This window comes from Nicotiana sylvestris, chromosome 12 (assembly GCF_000393655.2).
Source record: "Nicotiana sylvestris chromosome 12, ASM39365v2, whole genome shotgun sequence".
Classification (NCBI taxonomy): Eukaryota; Viridiplantae; Streptophyta; class Magnoliopsida; order Solanales; family Solanaceae; genus Nicotiana; species Nicotiana sylvestris.
Window position 1 is genome coordinate 42432939 of NC_091068.1, and position 16345 is coordinate 42449283.

Below are 16345 nucleotides of genomic sequence, written 5' to 3' on the forward strand. Positions count from 1 at the left end.
ATTAAGTGTAGATTATAGTATGAGTATAACAGACCCCATGTACTCAGTAAGTATCATGACTAACCTCGGCAAGACAGTGGCGAGAATCACCAATGATACTCACATGTCGAATTTGTATAACTCATGAACACACACACACATGTGTATATATATATATATATACACACACACTCAACAACAACAACGATACGAGAATCTACACATTAAATACAAATAAGAGCAACATCGCAATGGAGAAGATATGCACTAACATCAAAACAGGCTAACAATTCAACATATAGAGAAGGTATGCAAAAATAAATAAGTCAAGTTACACTCTATATGTACTGTGTATCATTTCGTTAACTAAAACAGCATATAGAGAAGACATGCGTAAAAAGGTAAGTATACATTTTCGGAGCTAACATATAGAGGAGATATGCAGTAAAAATTATGTATGCATCTAAGGAATTTGCAAATATAGAAGAAACACAAAATTCAACACTGATTAATTTTCCATAACCACTTTATGTCATCAAGGAAAAACTGAGCGTGACCCTAGGTGGATGTATCCTTATCCATATCTGCACGGATAACTTACATGCCATAACCGCACGTAGTCGTACAATCATATAAAGCATGATAGAAAGACCCACACATATATATTCAATACGAGACATAATATAGCCTAAAGACTACCCCAAACATGGATAAACCTGGTGTACTCACGTATGCTCAACCCCTAACATTTATGCCAATCCAGTATGTAGCCAACATCAACAATTCAAGCAACTAGTCCCCCAAGCCAAAGCTAGGCAAGGTACTTACCTTGAACAAGCAAAATTAATACTCCAAAAATGCCTTCCCTTACAAATTGACCTCCGAATGGATCTAAATTTAGCAAAACATAACTCAATAAAGTCAAATAAAACTATATGAATTAATTTCAAACAATAAAGCTTCAATCTTTATTTAATTCTCAAAACGTTAACAAAAGTCAACTCGGGCCCATACAATCAAAACTTGAGTTAAGGGGTAGATCCCGACTATCCATAGCCGTGCGAGTCCAAATATGCGATTAGATTCCAAAACCAAGTCCAAACCGACCCTCAAATCAGCAAAATTCATTCTCTTAAGAGTTAGGCTAAAACCCCAATTTTCCCTCCAAAATTGTTAAGGTGCATGAATCCATGGGATTTCAAGATAAATAGTTAAGTCTAAGTGAAAATTACTTATCCACAAAGTTTTAATGAAAATCTCCCCATAAATCTCCTTTAGCCGAGCTCCAAATTCCAAATAATGAGAAATGAGTTAAAACCCTCAAAATATAAATCTAGCGATTTCGCATTTGCCGACCACTTAGTCGCTTCTGCGAGAACCAATTAGCTAGCCGACCATCCACTTTTGCAACACCTTTCTGCATTTGCGGATGCATTTATGTGCAAATCCTTCGCATCTACGACCACTGACCACCAAATCCATCCTCGCAGGCGTGTATCCACTCTCTACAGGTGTGCCTTCGCACCTGCAACCCTTCTCCGCAGAAGCGACAATACCCAAAGACTACCAACTTCGCAAAAGCGAGTAGGAACTTGCACCTGCGCCCTTTGCATCTACGACCTAATCCACACATGTGCGATGCACACAAGATCAAAAAAATCTTAGCAACACAAACATGGTCCAAAACCACTCCGAAATTTACTCGAGACCCCCAGGCCACATCCAACCTTATCAATAAATCTGAATACCTATTACAAAGTAATCCAAATACCCAAAACACCACGAATAATATCAAAAACTATGAATCGAAGATTAAAATCCAACTCTTAGCTTCCAAACATTCCAACTTCGCCGAACACGTCCGAATCATGCCAAACATTTCGGATCCCAACCAAACATCGCACAAATATTTCTAACCACTAAGTGAACCTATTCAAAGTCTCAAAACAATAATCTAAATCCAATGTCCTTAAAGTCAACTCCTGATCAAACTTGTAAACTCTTCAAACCTTTAAATTGCCAACTTTCGACAAATAAAGCCAAAATATCTTAGGAACCTCCAAATCCATATTCGATTATACGACTATGGCCAAAATCAACATACGAACCTACTGAAACCATCAAATCACTACTCCATGATCATCTGCTCAAAAGTAAAATCTTTATCAATTCTTATACCTTAAGCTTCCAAAAATAAACTAAGTATTCCAATCATTCTCAAACCTTCTTGTAACCAACCCAAACACTTCCAAGTTGTCAAACAACAAACATATATATGTTAGGCATCATATAGGGGAAACATGGCTCAAATATCAAAACGACCGGCCGAGTCGTCACATTAACTTGTTGACTTCTAGGTGTCCACTTTCACGCACCACATGGGTTTTTTCTTTCCTAACCCGTTTGCCTTCTTCTCCCTATATGTAAATGCAGTTTTACATCTTTATTTACTTCGGCTTCAGTTCACTGTCTCTCTCTTCCCATTGAGTAAATCTTCTTCTTCCTCGTGTGGAATTTCTTGCTCAGTTTTAGGCCTTATTTATCTGGTTTCTCTTATTTTTATGTTTTACCTTTTGGGTCTCCTAAGGATGAACATTCTTTCTAATTTATTAATGTAACAAGGATTGGTATGTCTCATGTACTATCTCATGTATTCTTCAACTTATTATTCAATAGAGTCTATTTTGGTTTTCAAAGTATAAAAACTGAAATATTCTAAGAATAAAAAATCGTGGGTTTATTTAGTGACTTTTTAGTTGTTTTTGCACTTTCCTCTGTTTTAGCAATATACGTGTTTTGATACTGTTTTAGAAATAAAAATTTGCACATCTTGAACTTTTGGGTAGTTTTTTGTTGGATGTCAACATGCATGTCCGTAATTTTTGCTGATTTGTTCATGCATATATTTTTTCTTACAATCAATCATTTTTGCTTTCATCACCACAGTAGTATTTAACTACTTTGCTCAGGCCCAGGTTGGTCCACCTATGAGTGACGAGGAGCAGAAGAGACTAGAGCAGTTTGGGAGGCTCAGGCCTCCAGAGTTAAGTGCGGCTGAATCAGAGGATGCTAAGGATTTCTTAGATAGGTGCCTGTAGATCCTTCGCACGATGGGTATTATGAAGTCTAATAAAGTCACTTTTACTAATTTTCAATTGTCGGGGTAGCCTTTAGACGGTAGGAGGCCTATGAGTTTGGCAGGCTAGCCGGCGCTGCACAACGTATGTGGCATAAGTTCTCAGTTCTCTTTTTAGAGAAGTTTTTTCTACAAACCCAATAGGAAGAGTTGCACATGCAGTTTGAGCAGCTATGCCAGGAGGGTATGTCAGCGACCCAATATGAGATGAGATTTTTAAAATTGGCGCGTCACATGATATGGTTGGTTTCCACAAAGAGGGAGAGGATTAGGAGATTCATTGATGGCCTCAACTATGGACTACACTTCGTTAAGACTCAGGAGATTGCGTCAAGTGCTAGGTTCGACGAGGTGGACGATATCGCCAGACGCCTAGAGCATGTTCACAGCCAGTAGCTTGAGGAGAAGGAGGCCAAGAGGCCTCGTGATTCAAGTGTTTTCAGTAGTGCCTCATCGGGAGGACAATCCCACCACAACAGGGGTCATCCTTATAGGCTTGCTCAGACGGCTCATCCGGTTTATCATTGTTCATCAAATAGCCATAGTTCACATAGTACTCGTCCGGGTCAGTAATATTTTATTGCCCTCCTAGCTCAGAGTTCATCCCATGCTCCATCAGTTTATGGTTCATTTGTACCAGGTCTTTCTAGTAGTTATTCTATATTTGGGATCCAATTTAGTACCCGCCATCATTGACGGATCAAAGTTGCTTTAAGTGTGGAGAGTTTGGGTATATGAAGAGGCATTGTCCCCATCTTTTGGAAGGTCCAGTTCAGTAAAGGGGTCAAGCTATGACTTTCGCACTAGTTAATTCATCACCCACTCAGCCAGTTCAAGGTGGGGCTCAGGCAGCTAAAGGCCGTTGTAGAAGGGGAGGCTGATCAAGTGGCGGTTAAGCTCGATCCTATGATTTTCCCTCCAGGCCAGAGGTCATTGCTTTAGTGATCACAGGTATTGTTTTAGTATGCCACATGGATAATTCTATATTATTTGGCCATGATTCCACTTATTCATATGTATCATCATATTTTGCTCGTTATTTGGATATGCCCCATGATTCTTTATTACACATCTTCAAGTGTCTACGCCCGTGGCTGATTCTATTATTGTGAACCATGTATATCAGTCATGTGTGGTGACTATTGGGGGATTGGAGATGAGAGTTTATCTCTTGTTGCCTAGTATGGTTGATTTTTACATGATTATAGGCATGGATTAGTTGTCCCCATGTCATGCTATTCTGGATTGTCACGCTATGACTGTTACGTTGGCGATGCCGAGATTGCCTTAGATTAAGTGAAGAGGTTTCCTAAACTATGTTCCCAGTAGGGTGATTTCATTTCTAAAGGCCTAACAAATGGTTGGGAAGGGGTGTTTGACATATTTGGCTTTTGTGAGGGATGTTGGTGCTGATCCTCCTACCTTTGATGTTGTTTTGGTAGTGTGAGACTTTCCGAATGTGTTTCCTACAGACCTACAAGGCATGCCGCCCGATAGGGACATTGATTGTGGTATTGACTTGTGTTGGGTACTCATCCCATTTCTATTCTTTCGTACCGTATGGCACCATTAGAGTTGAAGGAATTGAAGGAGCAGCTTCAGGAGCTTCTTAATAAGGGGTTCATTAGGCCTAGTGTGTCACCTTAGGGTGCACTGGTTGTGCTTGTGAAGAAGAAAGATCATTTTCCACTCATTGATGACTTATTTGACTAACTTCAAAGAGCTAGAGTGTTCTCTAAGATTGATTTGAGGTCTATGTATCACTAGTTGATGATTCGAGACTCTTGTATTTTGAAGACGACATTCAGGACCCGCTACAGTCATTACGAGTTTCTTGTGATGTCTTTTGGGCTGACCAATGCCCCAACATCATTCATGCATCTAATGAACAGTGTATTCCAGCCATATGTTGATTCGTCTTTTCATAGTATTTATTGATGATATCCTGGAGAACTCATATAGCTAGGGGGATCATGCATAGCATCTGGCGATTGTACTACAGATTTTTAGGGAGGAGAAGCTTTATGCTAAATTCTCCAAGTGTGAGTTCTGTCTTAACATTGTGGTATTATTGGGGCATGTGGTGTCCAGTGAGGGTATCAAAGTAGATCCAAACAAGATTGAGGCAGTTTAAAGTTGGCCTAGACCGTCTTTATCTACCGAGATTCGAAGTTTTCTTAGCTTGGCCTAATATTATTGCCACTTTGTGGAGGGTTTATCGGCCACTACTGCACCTTTGACTAGGTTGACATAGAAGGGTGCCCCATCAAGGTGGTTTGATGAGTGTGAGGAGAGCTTTCGGAAGCTGAAAAATGCCTTGACCAAAGCTCCAGTTCTAGTTTTGCCTTTAACATCATGTTCATATACTGTGTATTATGATTCATCTTGGATTGGTATTGGGTGTGTCTTGATGAAGGAGGGTAGATTTATTGCTTATGCTTCACGCGATTTGAAGCCCCAGGAGAAGAACTATCCGGTTCATTATTTAGATTTGGCAGCCATTGTCCATGCATTGAAGATTTGAGGCATTATTTCTACGGAGTGTCTTGTGAGGTATTTATATATCATGAGAGTCTACAACACTTGTTCAAGCAAAAAGATCTCAATTTGAGATAACAGAGATGGTCGACGTTGTTAAAAAACTATGATATTAGAATTTTGTATCATCTCGGGAAGGCCAATATGGTGGCCGATGCTTTGAGTAGAAAGACGATGAGTATGGGTAACCTTGCATATATTCCTGTTGGTGAGAGAGCTATTCTTTCAGGTGTTCAGGCCATGGCCAATCATTTTATGAGGTTAGATGTTTCAGAGCCTTGTTAGGTTCTAGATTGCGTGGTTTCTTGATTTCTTTATATGATGCATCATAGAGCATTAGCATGACAACTGTCCTTAAGGACACAGTTCAGCATGGTGATGCCAAAGAGGTTTCTATTGGGGAGGATAAGGTGTTGCGGATTCAACGGTGGATTTGTGTGCCCAATGTGGATGGGTTACATGAGTTGGTTCTTGCGGAGGCCTACAGTTTACGGTATTACATTCATCTGGGTGCCACGAGGATGTATCGGGACTTGAGACAACACTATGGGTAGAGAAAAATATGAAAGATATAGTGGAGTTTGTAGCTCGGTATTTAGACTGTCAGCAGGTGAAGTACGAGTATTAGAGGCCGAGCGGTTTGCTTTAGAGGATGGAGATTCCTAAGTGGAAATGGGAGCGTATTACCATGGTCTTCGTTGTTAGGCTCCCACGGACTTTGAAGAAATTTGATGCTATGTGGGTGATTATGGACCGGTTGACTAATTCCATGCATTTCATTCCGTTGGTGAGTACTATTATTCGGAGCAATTGACTGAGATCTATATCGGTGAGATTATTCGTCATCACGGTGTACCAATGTCCATTATTTCTGATTAGGGAACGCAGTTCACATCACAGTTTTAGAGAGCAGTGCATCGAGAGTTAGGCAACAGGTTGAGTTGAGTACAACATTCCACCCTTAGATGGACGAACAGTCCTATAGCACCATTCTGATATTGGAGGATGTACTACGTGCTTGTGTTATGAATTTTGGGGCTTCTTGGGATTAGTTTTTACCACTTGTAGAGTTTGCCTAGAACAACAATTACCAATCGAGTATTTAGATGTCTCCGTATGAGGCCTTATATGGGAGGCGGTGTTGGTCTTTAGTTGGTTGGTTTGAACCGGGTGAGGCTAGGCTATTGGGTACTCATTTCGTTTAGGATGCTTTGGACAAGGTCAAGTTGATTCAGGATCGGCTTAGCACGACATAGTCTAGACAAAAGAGTTACACCGATCGAAAAATTCATGATTTTTATTATATGTTGGGAGAGAATATATTACTCAGAGTTTCACCAATGAAGGGTGTTATGAGATTCGGGAAGAAAGGCAAGTTGAGCCCTCGCTATATTGGCCCTTTTGAGGTGCTTGAGAGGATTGGAGATGTCGCTTACAATCTTGCATTGCCACCTAGTCTATCGAGTGTTCACCTAGAGTTTCATTTTTCCATGCTTCGAAAGTACTACAGTGATCCGTTTGATGTATTGGACTTCAACATGATTTAGTTAGATGGAGATTTGACTTATGATGTGGACCCATTTACTATTTTGGATCGGTAGGTTCAGAAGTTGAGACCAAAGAATATAGCTTCAGTTAAAGTACAATGGAGAAATCAATCAGTCAATGAGGCTACTTGGGAGACCAAGTGGGAGATGCAGAGTAGTTATCCACACCTATTTGAGACTCCAAGTATGATTTTAGACCCGTTCGAGTACGAACGTTTGTTTACGAGGGGGAGAATGTAATGACCCGATCGGTTATTTTGAGTATTGTAGCCCCATTCCCATATTTATTGATTATTTTATGTTCATTTATGGTTATCTAACTTTCCAGGGTGGTTGGTTTGGTTTCAAAGATGTTTCGGAATGAATTGGGACACTTAGTCCCAAGGTTGGAAGCGTAAGTTGTAAGAGTTGACTGAGTATAGACTTATGTGCAAATAACTCCAGAATGGAGTTTTGATGGTTCCCATAGCTCCGTATGGTGATTTTGGACTTAGGAGTGTGTCCGAATATTGATTTGAAAGTACGTAGGTTAATTTGGCTAGAATTGGTGAAAGTTAGAAAGTTGAAGCTTTGAAAAGTATAGAAGTTTGGCCAAGAGTTCATTTTGTTGATATCGGGATTTGATAGGTCCGCTGTGTCATTTATGACTTGTGTGCAAAATTTGAGGTCAATCAGAATTGGTTTGATTGGTTTCGACATCGATTGTAGAAGTTAGAAATCCATTAGTTTCAATAGATTTGAAAAGGGGTGCGATTCGTGTTTTTGCTATTGTTTGATGTGATTTAAGGCCTCGACTAAGTTCGTATGATTTTTTAGGATGTGATGGTATGTTTGGATGGGGTTTCGGGAGCCTCGGAAGTGATTCAGATTGAAATCGGATTGATGTTTGGACTTGAGGAAATGTCGAAGATTTGCAAATCTGGTGCAATCTAACCTATGAGGAATTGGCCGCAGGTGCGAGACCGTAGAAGTAGTCAAGTTTTTGCAGGTGAAAAAATACTAGGGGCTGGGGGATGCGCAGGTGCGAAGGCTGGTCCGCATCTGTGATCTTGCAGGTGCGGTAAGTGGAGCATAGAAGCGGATTTCAGTTTGGTCTGGGTTTCCATAGAAGCAAACATTTTGTTGTAGGTGCGCTTGCACAGAAGTGCATATTTGACCGCAGAAGTGAAGGTGGACTAAAAGGTATGCGGCCACCTTTCCTGGGGGTCTCGGGAGTAATTCAGATTGAAATTGGATTGATGTTTGGACTTGAGGAAATTCTAAACAATAACAATTGCAAGTCTGGTGCAATCGCACCTGCGAGGAATTGGTTGCAGGTGCGAGACTACAAAAGTGGCTAGTCTATTGCAGGTGTGAAAATACTGGGGATTGGGGGATGCGTAGGTGCGAAGGTTGGTCCGCATCTGCAAGCTGGAAGATGCGGGAAGTGGAGTGCAAAAGCGGATTTCAATTTGGTCTTGGGTTTCCACAGAAGCGGACATTTAAGCGCAAGTGCGCTTGTGCAGACGCGCATGTTTGACAACATAAGTGAAGGTGGAGTAAAAGGAATGGGGTCGCAGAAGCAGGACCGCAGATGCGGTCAAGTGATCGCAGGTGCGGAATCACTGGCAGAAGAATAAAATAGAAAGCTTCGTTATTTCTCTCATTTTTGACTTTGCAAGCTTGGCTAGTGGCGAATTTTGAGAGGATTTTCACTAGATTTAATAGGTAAGCAACTTTTGACCATTTTTATTCATTAATATTTAATACCGGTGAAATTTGGAGGATTTTGGACTAGGAATTGGAGAGTAAGATTAGGGGATTTTAGGGTTGATTTATTGTCAAAATTGGATGATTTTGGTATGGTTGGACTCAATTGAATAATTGTTTGAATTTTGTGTATTTTGTCGGGTTCCAAGGTGTGGGACCGGGGTTGACTTTTTGGGTTGACCTTTTTGAATTTGGTTAAAGAACTTAGCTTTATCATATGAGATTGATTCCTATAGCTTGTATTAATTATATTAAGCTGTTTATGACTAGATTTGAGTCGTTCGGAGGCCGATTAGCGAGGCAAGGGTTTGTTAGAGCCTTGAGTTGCGCATTTTGTGGTAAGTAACACTTCTAAACTTGGTATGGAGGGTATGAATCCCTGAAATACGTGTTATGTGGTTGGTGTTGAGGTGTTTCACATGCTAGGCGATGGGTGCGGGGGCGAGCACCATGATAACTATGACTCGGTTGATTCTGTGGTTCTGTGTAGTTATCTAGTCTTGTTTGTATCCATGTAATTCCTACGTGTTAGAGTAATTGAGCTGTGATCCATGTTAGAAATTATATTTAGACTATATGCTTAACCTTTTGGGACCCACTGAGGTCATTTATGATATTGAGTTATCTGCTTAAATTGCAATTATGTACTCAATTATATTCATTCATTTGCATATTATATTTTAGTCTCTGTCATCATTTACTGTCATATCATGTTATCATTTTTTTCTAGTTGAGTGGAATGAGAAGTGTGAGTCCGTGAGACTGGAGAGATTGATGACTGAGTTGGGGCCTCAGAGCTAGATTGTGAGTGACATTTGTAGAATTACATTACACGGCGCAACATGCCTTATCGATCATTTATGGGATCGGTTTGCACGCACAATAGGCTTTATTAACTAATTATGGGATCAGACTGCACGCCGCAGCAGGCCATGTTGGCTTATATTAGCGCTCGGATAGGATCCTCCCCTCTAGAGTCTGACATAGCAGCAGTGAGCCCAGGTACCATACAATGCTAAGTGATAATGTGTGATGAGTAGGAGTTGAGGCAGACGTATTGAGTACTCTGAGAGCGTAAGTACCTAGGAGTATCACTATGATGCATTACATTTTGACATGCATATTTGACATGTAGTCATAGAGATGTAACCTCCCTCATGCTAGCTGTACTTAGCATTTTTATCAAATTGAGCTTAAATTGTTGAAATTAAAAGCATGTCTAAATTTTCGTACTGTGTACGAACTGGTTATGGAAGTTCTCTGAGTTATTACTGTCATTTCCCTGTTATATCTACTGTCATTATCTGGATCCAGACTATATCTTTCTGAGCTTGTCACTTCTTTCAGTTCAAGGTTAAGCCTATTACTTATTGAGTACATTAGGTTGGTTGTACTCATACTACACTCTGCACTTCGTGTGCAGTTCCAGGTACATCCGGACATGGTGGTTCCTAGATTAGTGATAGTACCTGTTCGGAGATTTCGAGGTAGCTTCTATGATGCCCCCAGAACTTCACTCTCTTTCCTTTTATTTTATTCTAGTATTGTTCTATTTTCTTAGTCAGTTGTATTAGAGGTTTAGATTATGTAGACATTAGTAGCTTTTGTACTCAGTGACACCTGAATGTTGGGATTTGTTGTTATTGAGTTTCAGTTGTTTCATTAGTTATCTACGAGATTTTCCACCGTTGAGCATGTTAAATCATATGTTAAATTCAAATGCTTAGTAGTCATATAATTGTCTGCTTGCTTAGTAATGTGATAGGCACCATCACGATAGGTTGGATTTTGGTCGTGACAGTTTGCTCGGGCAAGTGCGGCATCAGGTGCCAACCATTCCTTAAAGAGGTTGGGGTGTGACAAATTGATATTAGAGCAGGTCTATCCTAGGGATTCTATAAATCCATGTCTAATAGAATCTTTTTTATGGATGTATTGTGCACCACATTATGTAAAAGGAAGATACAAGACATAGAGTCTTGTTACCCGTCTTTCAAATCCAAATCTTGTTGTAGAGCTAAGTCATAATAGTTGAGTCAGGACTAACATTTGTTATTGACACAATGATGATTGCATTGAGAAAGACTACAATTATCTAGAGGGCTAATGAAATAGGTAAGAGCATGATATGGTTGGTTTCCACAAAAAAGGAGAGGATTAGGAGATTCATTGATGACCTCAACTATGGACTACACTTCGTCAAGACTCAGGAGATTGCGTCAGGTGCTAGGTTCGACGAGGTGGACGATATTGCCAGACGCCTAGAGCATGTTCACAGCCAGGAGCTTGAGGAGAAGGAGGCCAAGAGGCCTCGTGGTTCAGGTATTTTCAGTAGTGCCTCATCGGGAGGACAATCCCACCACAACAGGGGTCATCCTTATAGGCTTGCTCAGACGGCTCATCCGGTTCATCATTGTTCATCAGATAGCCATAGTTCACATAGTGCTCGTCCGGGTCAGTAATATATTATTGCCCTCCTAGCTCAGAGTTCATCCCATGCTCCATTAGTTTATGGTTCATCTGTACCAGGTCTTTCTAGTAGTTATTCTATTTTTGGGATCCAATGTAGTACCCGCCGTCATTGACGGATCAAAGTTGCTTTAAGTGTGGAGAGTTTGGGTATATAAAGAGGCATTGTCCCTATCTTTTGGAAGGTCCAGTTCAGTAAAGGGGTCAAGCTATGACTTTCGCACTAGTTAATTCATCACCCACTCAGCCAGTTCAAGGTGGGGCTCAGGCAGCTAAAGGTCGTTGTAGAGGGGGAGGCTGATCAAGTGGCGGTTAAGCTCGATCCTATGATTTTCCCTCCAGGCCAGAGGTCATTGCTTTAGACGTAGTGATCACAGGTATTGTTTTAGTATGCCACATGGATAATTCCATATTATTTGGCCATGATTCCACTTATTCATATGTATCATCATATTTTGCTCGTTATTTGGATATGCCCCATGATTCTTTATTACACATGTTCAAGTGTCTACTCCCGTGGCTGATTCTATTATTGTGAACCATGTATATCAGTCATGTGTGGTGACTATTGGGGGATTGGAGATGAGTGTTTATCTCTTGTTGCTTAGTATGGTTGATTTTGACATGATTATAGGCATGGATTAGTTGTACCCATGTCATGTTATTCTGTATTGTCACGCTATGACCGCTACGTTGGCGATGCCGAGATTGCCTTAGATTGAGTGAAGAGGTTTCCTAAACTATGTTCCCAGTAGGGTGATTTCATTGCTAAAGGCCCAACAAATGGTTGGGAAGGGGTGTTTGGCATATTTGGCTTTTGTGAGGGATGTTGGTGCTGATCCTCCTACCTTTGATGTTGTTTTGGTAGTGTGAGACTTTCCGAATGTGTTTCCTACAGACCTACAAGGCATGTCTCCCGATAGGGACATTGATTGTGGTATTGACTTGTGTCGGGTACTCATCCAATTTCTATTCCTTCATACCGTATGGCATCAGTAGAGTTGAAGGAATTGAAGGAGCAGCTTCAGGAGCTTCTTAATAAGGGGTTCATTAGGCCTTGTGTGTCACCTTGGGGTGCACTGGTTGTGCTTGTGAAGAAGAAGGATCATTTTCCACTCATTGATGACTTATTTGACCAACTTCAAAGAGCTAGAGTGTTCTCTAAGATTGATTTGAGGTCTATGTATCACTAGTTGATGATTCGAGACTCTTGTATTTTGAAGACGACATTCAGGACCCGCCACAGTCATTACGAGTTTCTTATGATGTCTTTTGGGCTGACCAATGCCCCAACAACATTCATGCATCTAATGAAAAATGTATTCTAGCCATATGTTGATTCGTCTTTTCATAGTATTTATTGATGATATCCTGGTGTACTCATATAGCTTGGGGGATCATGCATAGCATCTGGCGATTGTACTACAGATGTTGAGGGAGGAGAAGCTTTATGCTAAATTCTCCAAGTGTGAGTCCTGTCTTAATATTGTGACATTATTGGGGCATGTGGTGTCCAGTGAGGGTGTCAAAGTAGATCCAAACAAGATTGAGGCAGTTTAGAGTTGGCCCAGACCGTCTTTATCTACCGAGATTCGAAGTTTTCTTGGCTTGGCCTAATATTATTGCCACTTCGTGGAGTGTTTATCGGCCACTGCTGCACCTTTGACTAGGTTGACCTAGAAGGGTGCCCCATCAAGGTGGTTTAATGAGTGTGAGGAGAGCTTTCGGAAGCTGAAAAATGCCTTGACCAAAGCTCCAGTTCTAGTTTTGCCTTTAACATCATGTTTATATACTGTGTATTATGATTCATCTTGGATTGGTATTGGGTGTGTCTTGATGAAAGAGGGTAGAGTTATTGCTTATGCTTTACGCGAGTTGAAGCCCCAGGAGAAGAACTATCCCGTTCATGATTTAGATTTGGCAGCCATTGTCCATGCATGGAAGATTTGGAGGCATTATTTCTACGATGTATCTTGTGAGGTATTTATAGATCATGAAAGTCTACAACACTTGTTCAAGCAAAAAAATCTCAATTTGAGACAACGGAGATGGTCGACGTTGTTAAAAAACTATGATATTATAATTTTGTATCATCTCGGGAAGGCCAATATGGTGGTCGATGCCTTGAGTAGAAAGGCGATGTGTATGGGTAACCTTGCATATATTTCTGTTGGTGAGAGAGCGATTCTTTCAGGTGTTCAGGCTTTGGCCAATTAGTTTATGAGTTAGATGTTTCAGAGCCTTGTCAGGTTCTAGCTTGCGTGGTTTCTTGATTTTCTTTATATGATCGCATCATAGAGCATTAGCATGACGACTGTCCTTAAGGACACGGTTCAACATGGTGATGCCAAAGAGGTTTCTATTGGGGAGGATGAGGTGTTGCGGATTCAACGGTGGATTTGTGTGCCCAATGTGGATGGGTTACATGAGTTGATTCTTGAGGAGGCCTACAGTTTACGATATTCCATTCATCCGGGTGCCGCAAAGATGTATCGGGACTTGAGGCAGCACTATGGGTAGAGAAGAATATGAAAGATATAGTGGAGTTTGTAGCTCGGTATTTAGACTGTCAACAGGTGAAGTACGAGTATCAGAGGTCGAGCGGTTTGCTTTAGAGGATGGAGATTCCTGAGTGGAAATGGGAGCGTATTACCATGGTCTTCGTTGTTAGGCTCCCACGGACTTTGAAAATTTGATGCTATGTGGGTTATTATGGACCAGTTGACTAATTCCATGCATTTCATTCCATTGGTGAGCCCCGATTATTCGGAGCAATTGACTGAGATCTATATCGGTGAGATTATTCGTCATCACGGTGTATCAATGTCCATTATTTCTGATCAGGGCACACAGTTCACATCACAGTTTTGGAGAGCAGTGCAGCAAGAGTTAGGCAACAGGTTGAGTTGAGTACAACATTCCACCCTTAGATGGACGAACAGTCCTAGCGCACCATTCTGATATTAGAAGATATACTACGTGTTTGTGTTATGGATTTTGGCGCTTCTTGGTATTAGTTTTTACCACTTATAGAGTTTGCCTAGAACAACAATTACCAATCGAGTATTTAGATGTCTCCGTATGAGGCCTTATATGGGAGGCGATGTTGGTCTTCAGTTGGCTGGTTTGAACCGGGTGAGGCTAGGCTATTGGGTACTCATTTCGTTCAGGATGCGTTGGACAAGGTCAAGTTGATTCAGGATCGGCTTAGCACGACATAGTCTAGACAGAAGAGTTACATCGATTGAAAAGTTCATGATGTTTATTATATAGTGGGAGAGAATATATTACTCAGAGTTTCACCAATGAAGGGTGTTATGAGATTCGGGAAGAAGGGCAAGTTGAGCCCTCGATATATTGGCCCTTTTGAGGTGCTTGAGAGGATTGGAGATGTCGCTTACAAGCTTGCATTGCTACCTAGTCTATCGAGTGTTCACCTAGAGTTTCATGTTTCCATGCTTCGAAAGTACTACAGTGATCCGTTTGATGTATTGGACTTCAACATGATTTATTTAGATGGAGATTTGACTTATGATGTGGACCCATTTACCATTTTGGATCGGCAGGTTCGGAAGTTGAGATCAAAGAATATAGCTTCAGTTAAAGTACAATGGAGAAATCAATCAGTCAATGAGGCTACTTGGGAAACCAAGTGGGAGATGCAAAATAGTTATCCACACATATTTGAGACTCCAGGTATGATGTTAGACCTGTTCTAGTACGAACGTTTGTTTAAAAGGCAGAGAATGTAATGACCCGACCGGTTATTTTGAGTATTGTATCCCCATTCCCACATTTATTGATTATTTTATGTTCATTTATGGTTATCTAACTTTCCAGGGTGGTTGGTTTGGTTTCAAAGATGTTTCGGAATGAATTGGGACACTTAGTCCCAAGGTTGGAAGCGTAAGTTGTAAGAGTTGACTGAGTATAGACTTATGTGCAAATAACTCCAGAATGGAGTTTTGATGGTTCCGATAGCTCCGTATGGTGATTTTAGACTTAGGAGTGTGTCCGAATATTGATTTGAAGGTGCGTAGGTTGTTTTGGCTAAAATTGGTGAAAGTTAGAAAGTTGAAGCTTTGAAAAGTTTAGAAGTTTGGCCGAGAGTTAATTTTGTTGATATCGGGATTTGATTTTGGTTCTAAAAGTTAGAATAGGTCCGCTGTGTCATTTATGACTTGTGTGCAAAATTTGAGGTCAATCAGAATTGGTTTGATTGGTTTCGACATCGATTGTAGAAGTTAGAAATCCATTAGTTTCAATAGATTTGAAAAGGGGTGCGATTCGTGTTTTTGCTATTGTTTGATGTGATTTAAGGCCTCGACTAAGTTCGTATGATTTTTTAGGATGTGATGGTATTCTTGGATGGGGTTTCGGGAGCCTCGGAAGTGATTCAGATTGAAATCGGATTGATGTTTGAACTTGAGGAAATGTTGAAGATTTGCAAGTCTGGTGCAATCAAACCTATGAGGAATTGGTCGCAGGTGCGAGACCGTAGAAGTAGTCAGGTTTTTGCAGGTGCAAAAATGCTAGGGGCTGGGGGATGGGCAAGTGCGAAGCTTGGTCCGCATCTGCGATCTTGCAGATGCTGTAAGTGGAGCGTAGAAGCGGATTTCAGTTTGGTCTGGGTTTCCATAGAAGCAAACATTTTGTTATAGGTGCGCTTGCATAGAAGTGCATATTTGACCGCAGAAGTGAAGGTGGACTAAAAGGTATGCGGCCACCTTTCCCCAGAAGCGGGACTCCAGATGCGGTTAAGTGTGCGGAATCACTGGAAGAAGGATAGTATTGTAGGGCTTTGTGATTCCTCTCATTTTGGACATTGCAAGCTTGACTAATGGCAATGTTTGAAAGGGATTTTCCTAGATTTCAAGAGGTAAGCAGTTTTTGATTGGGTCCTGGGGGTCTCGGGAGTAATTCAGAT

General features: G+C 40.9%; 1 protein-coding gene across 1 annotated transcript; it reads left to right on the forward strand.

The window, feature by feature from the left end:
- Positions 1 to 11072: 11072 nt before the first annotated feature.
- On the forward strand, positions 11073 to 13938 carry LOC138882955 (uncharacterized). The gene is made up of 3 exons (XM_070163604.1): positions 11073 to 11271; positions 13262 to 13398; positions 13717 to 13938. Exons 1-3 carry the CDS (start codon positions 11073 to 11075, stop codon positions 13936 to 13938), a joined length of 558 nt encoding a protein of 185 aa, XP_070019705.1.
- Positions 13939 to 16345: the final 2407 nt, after the last annotated feature.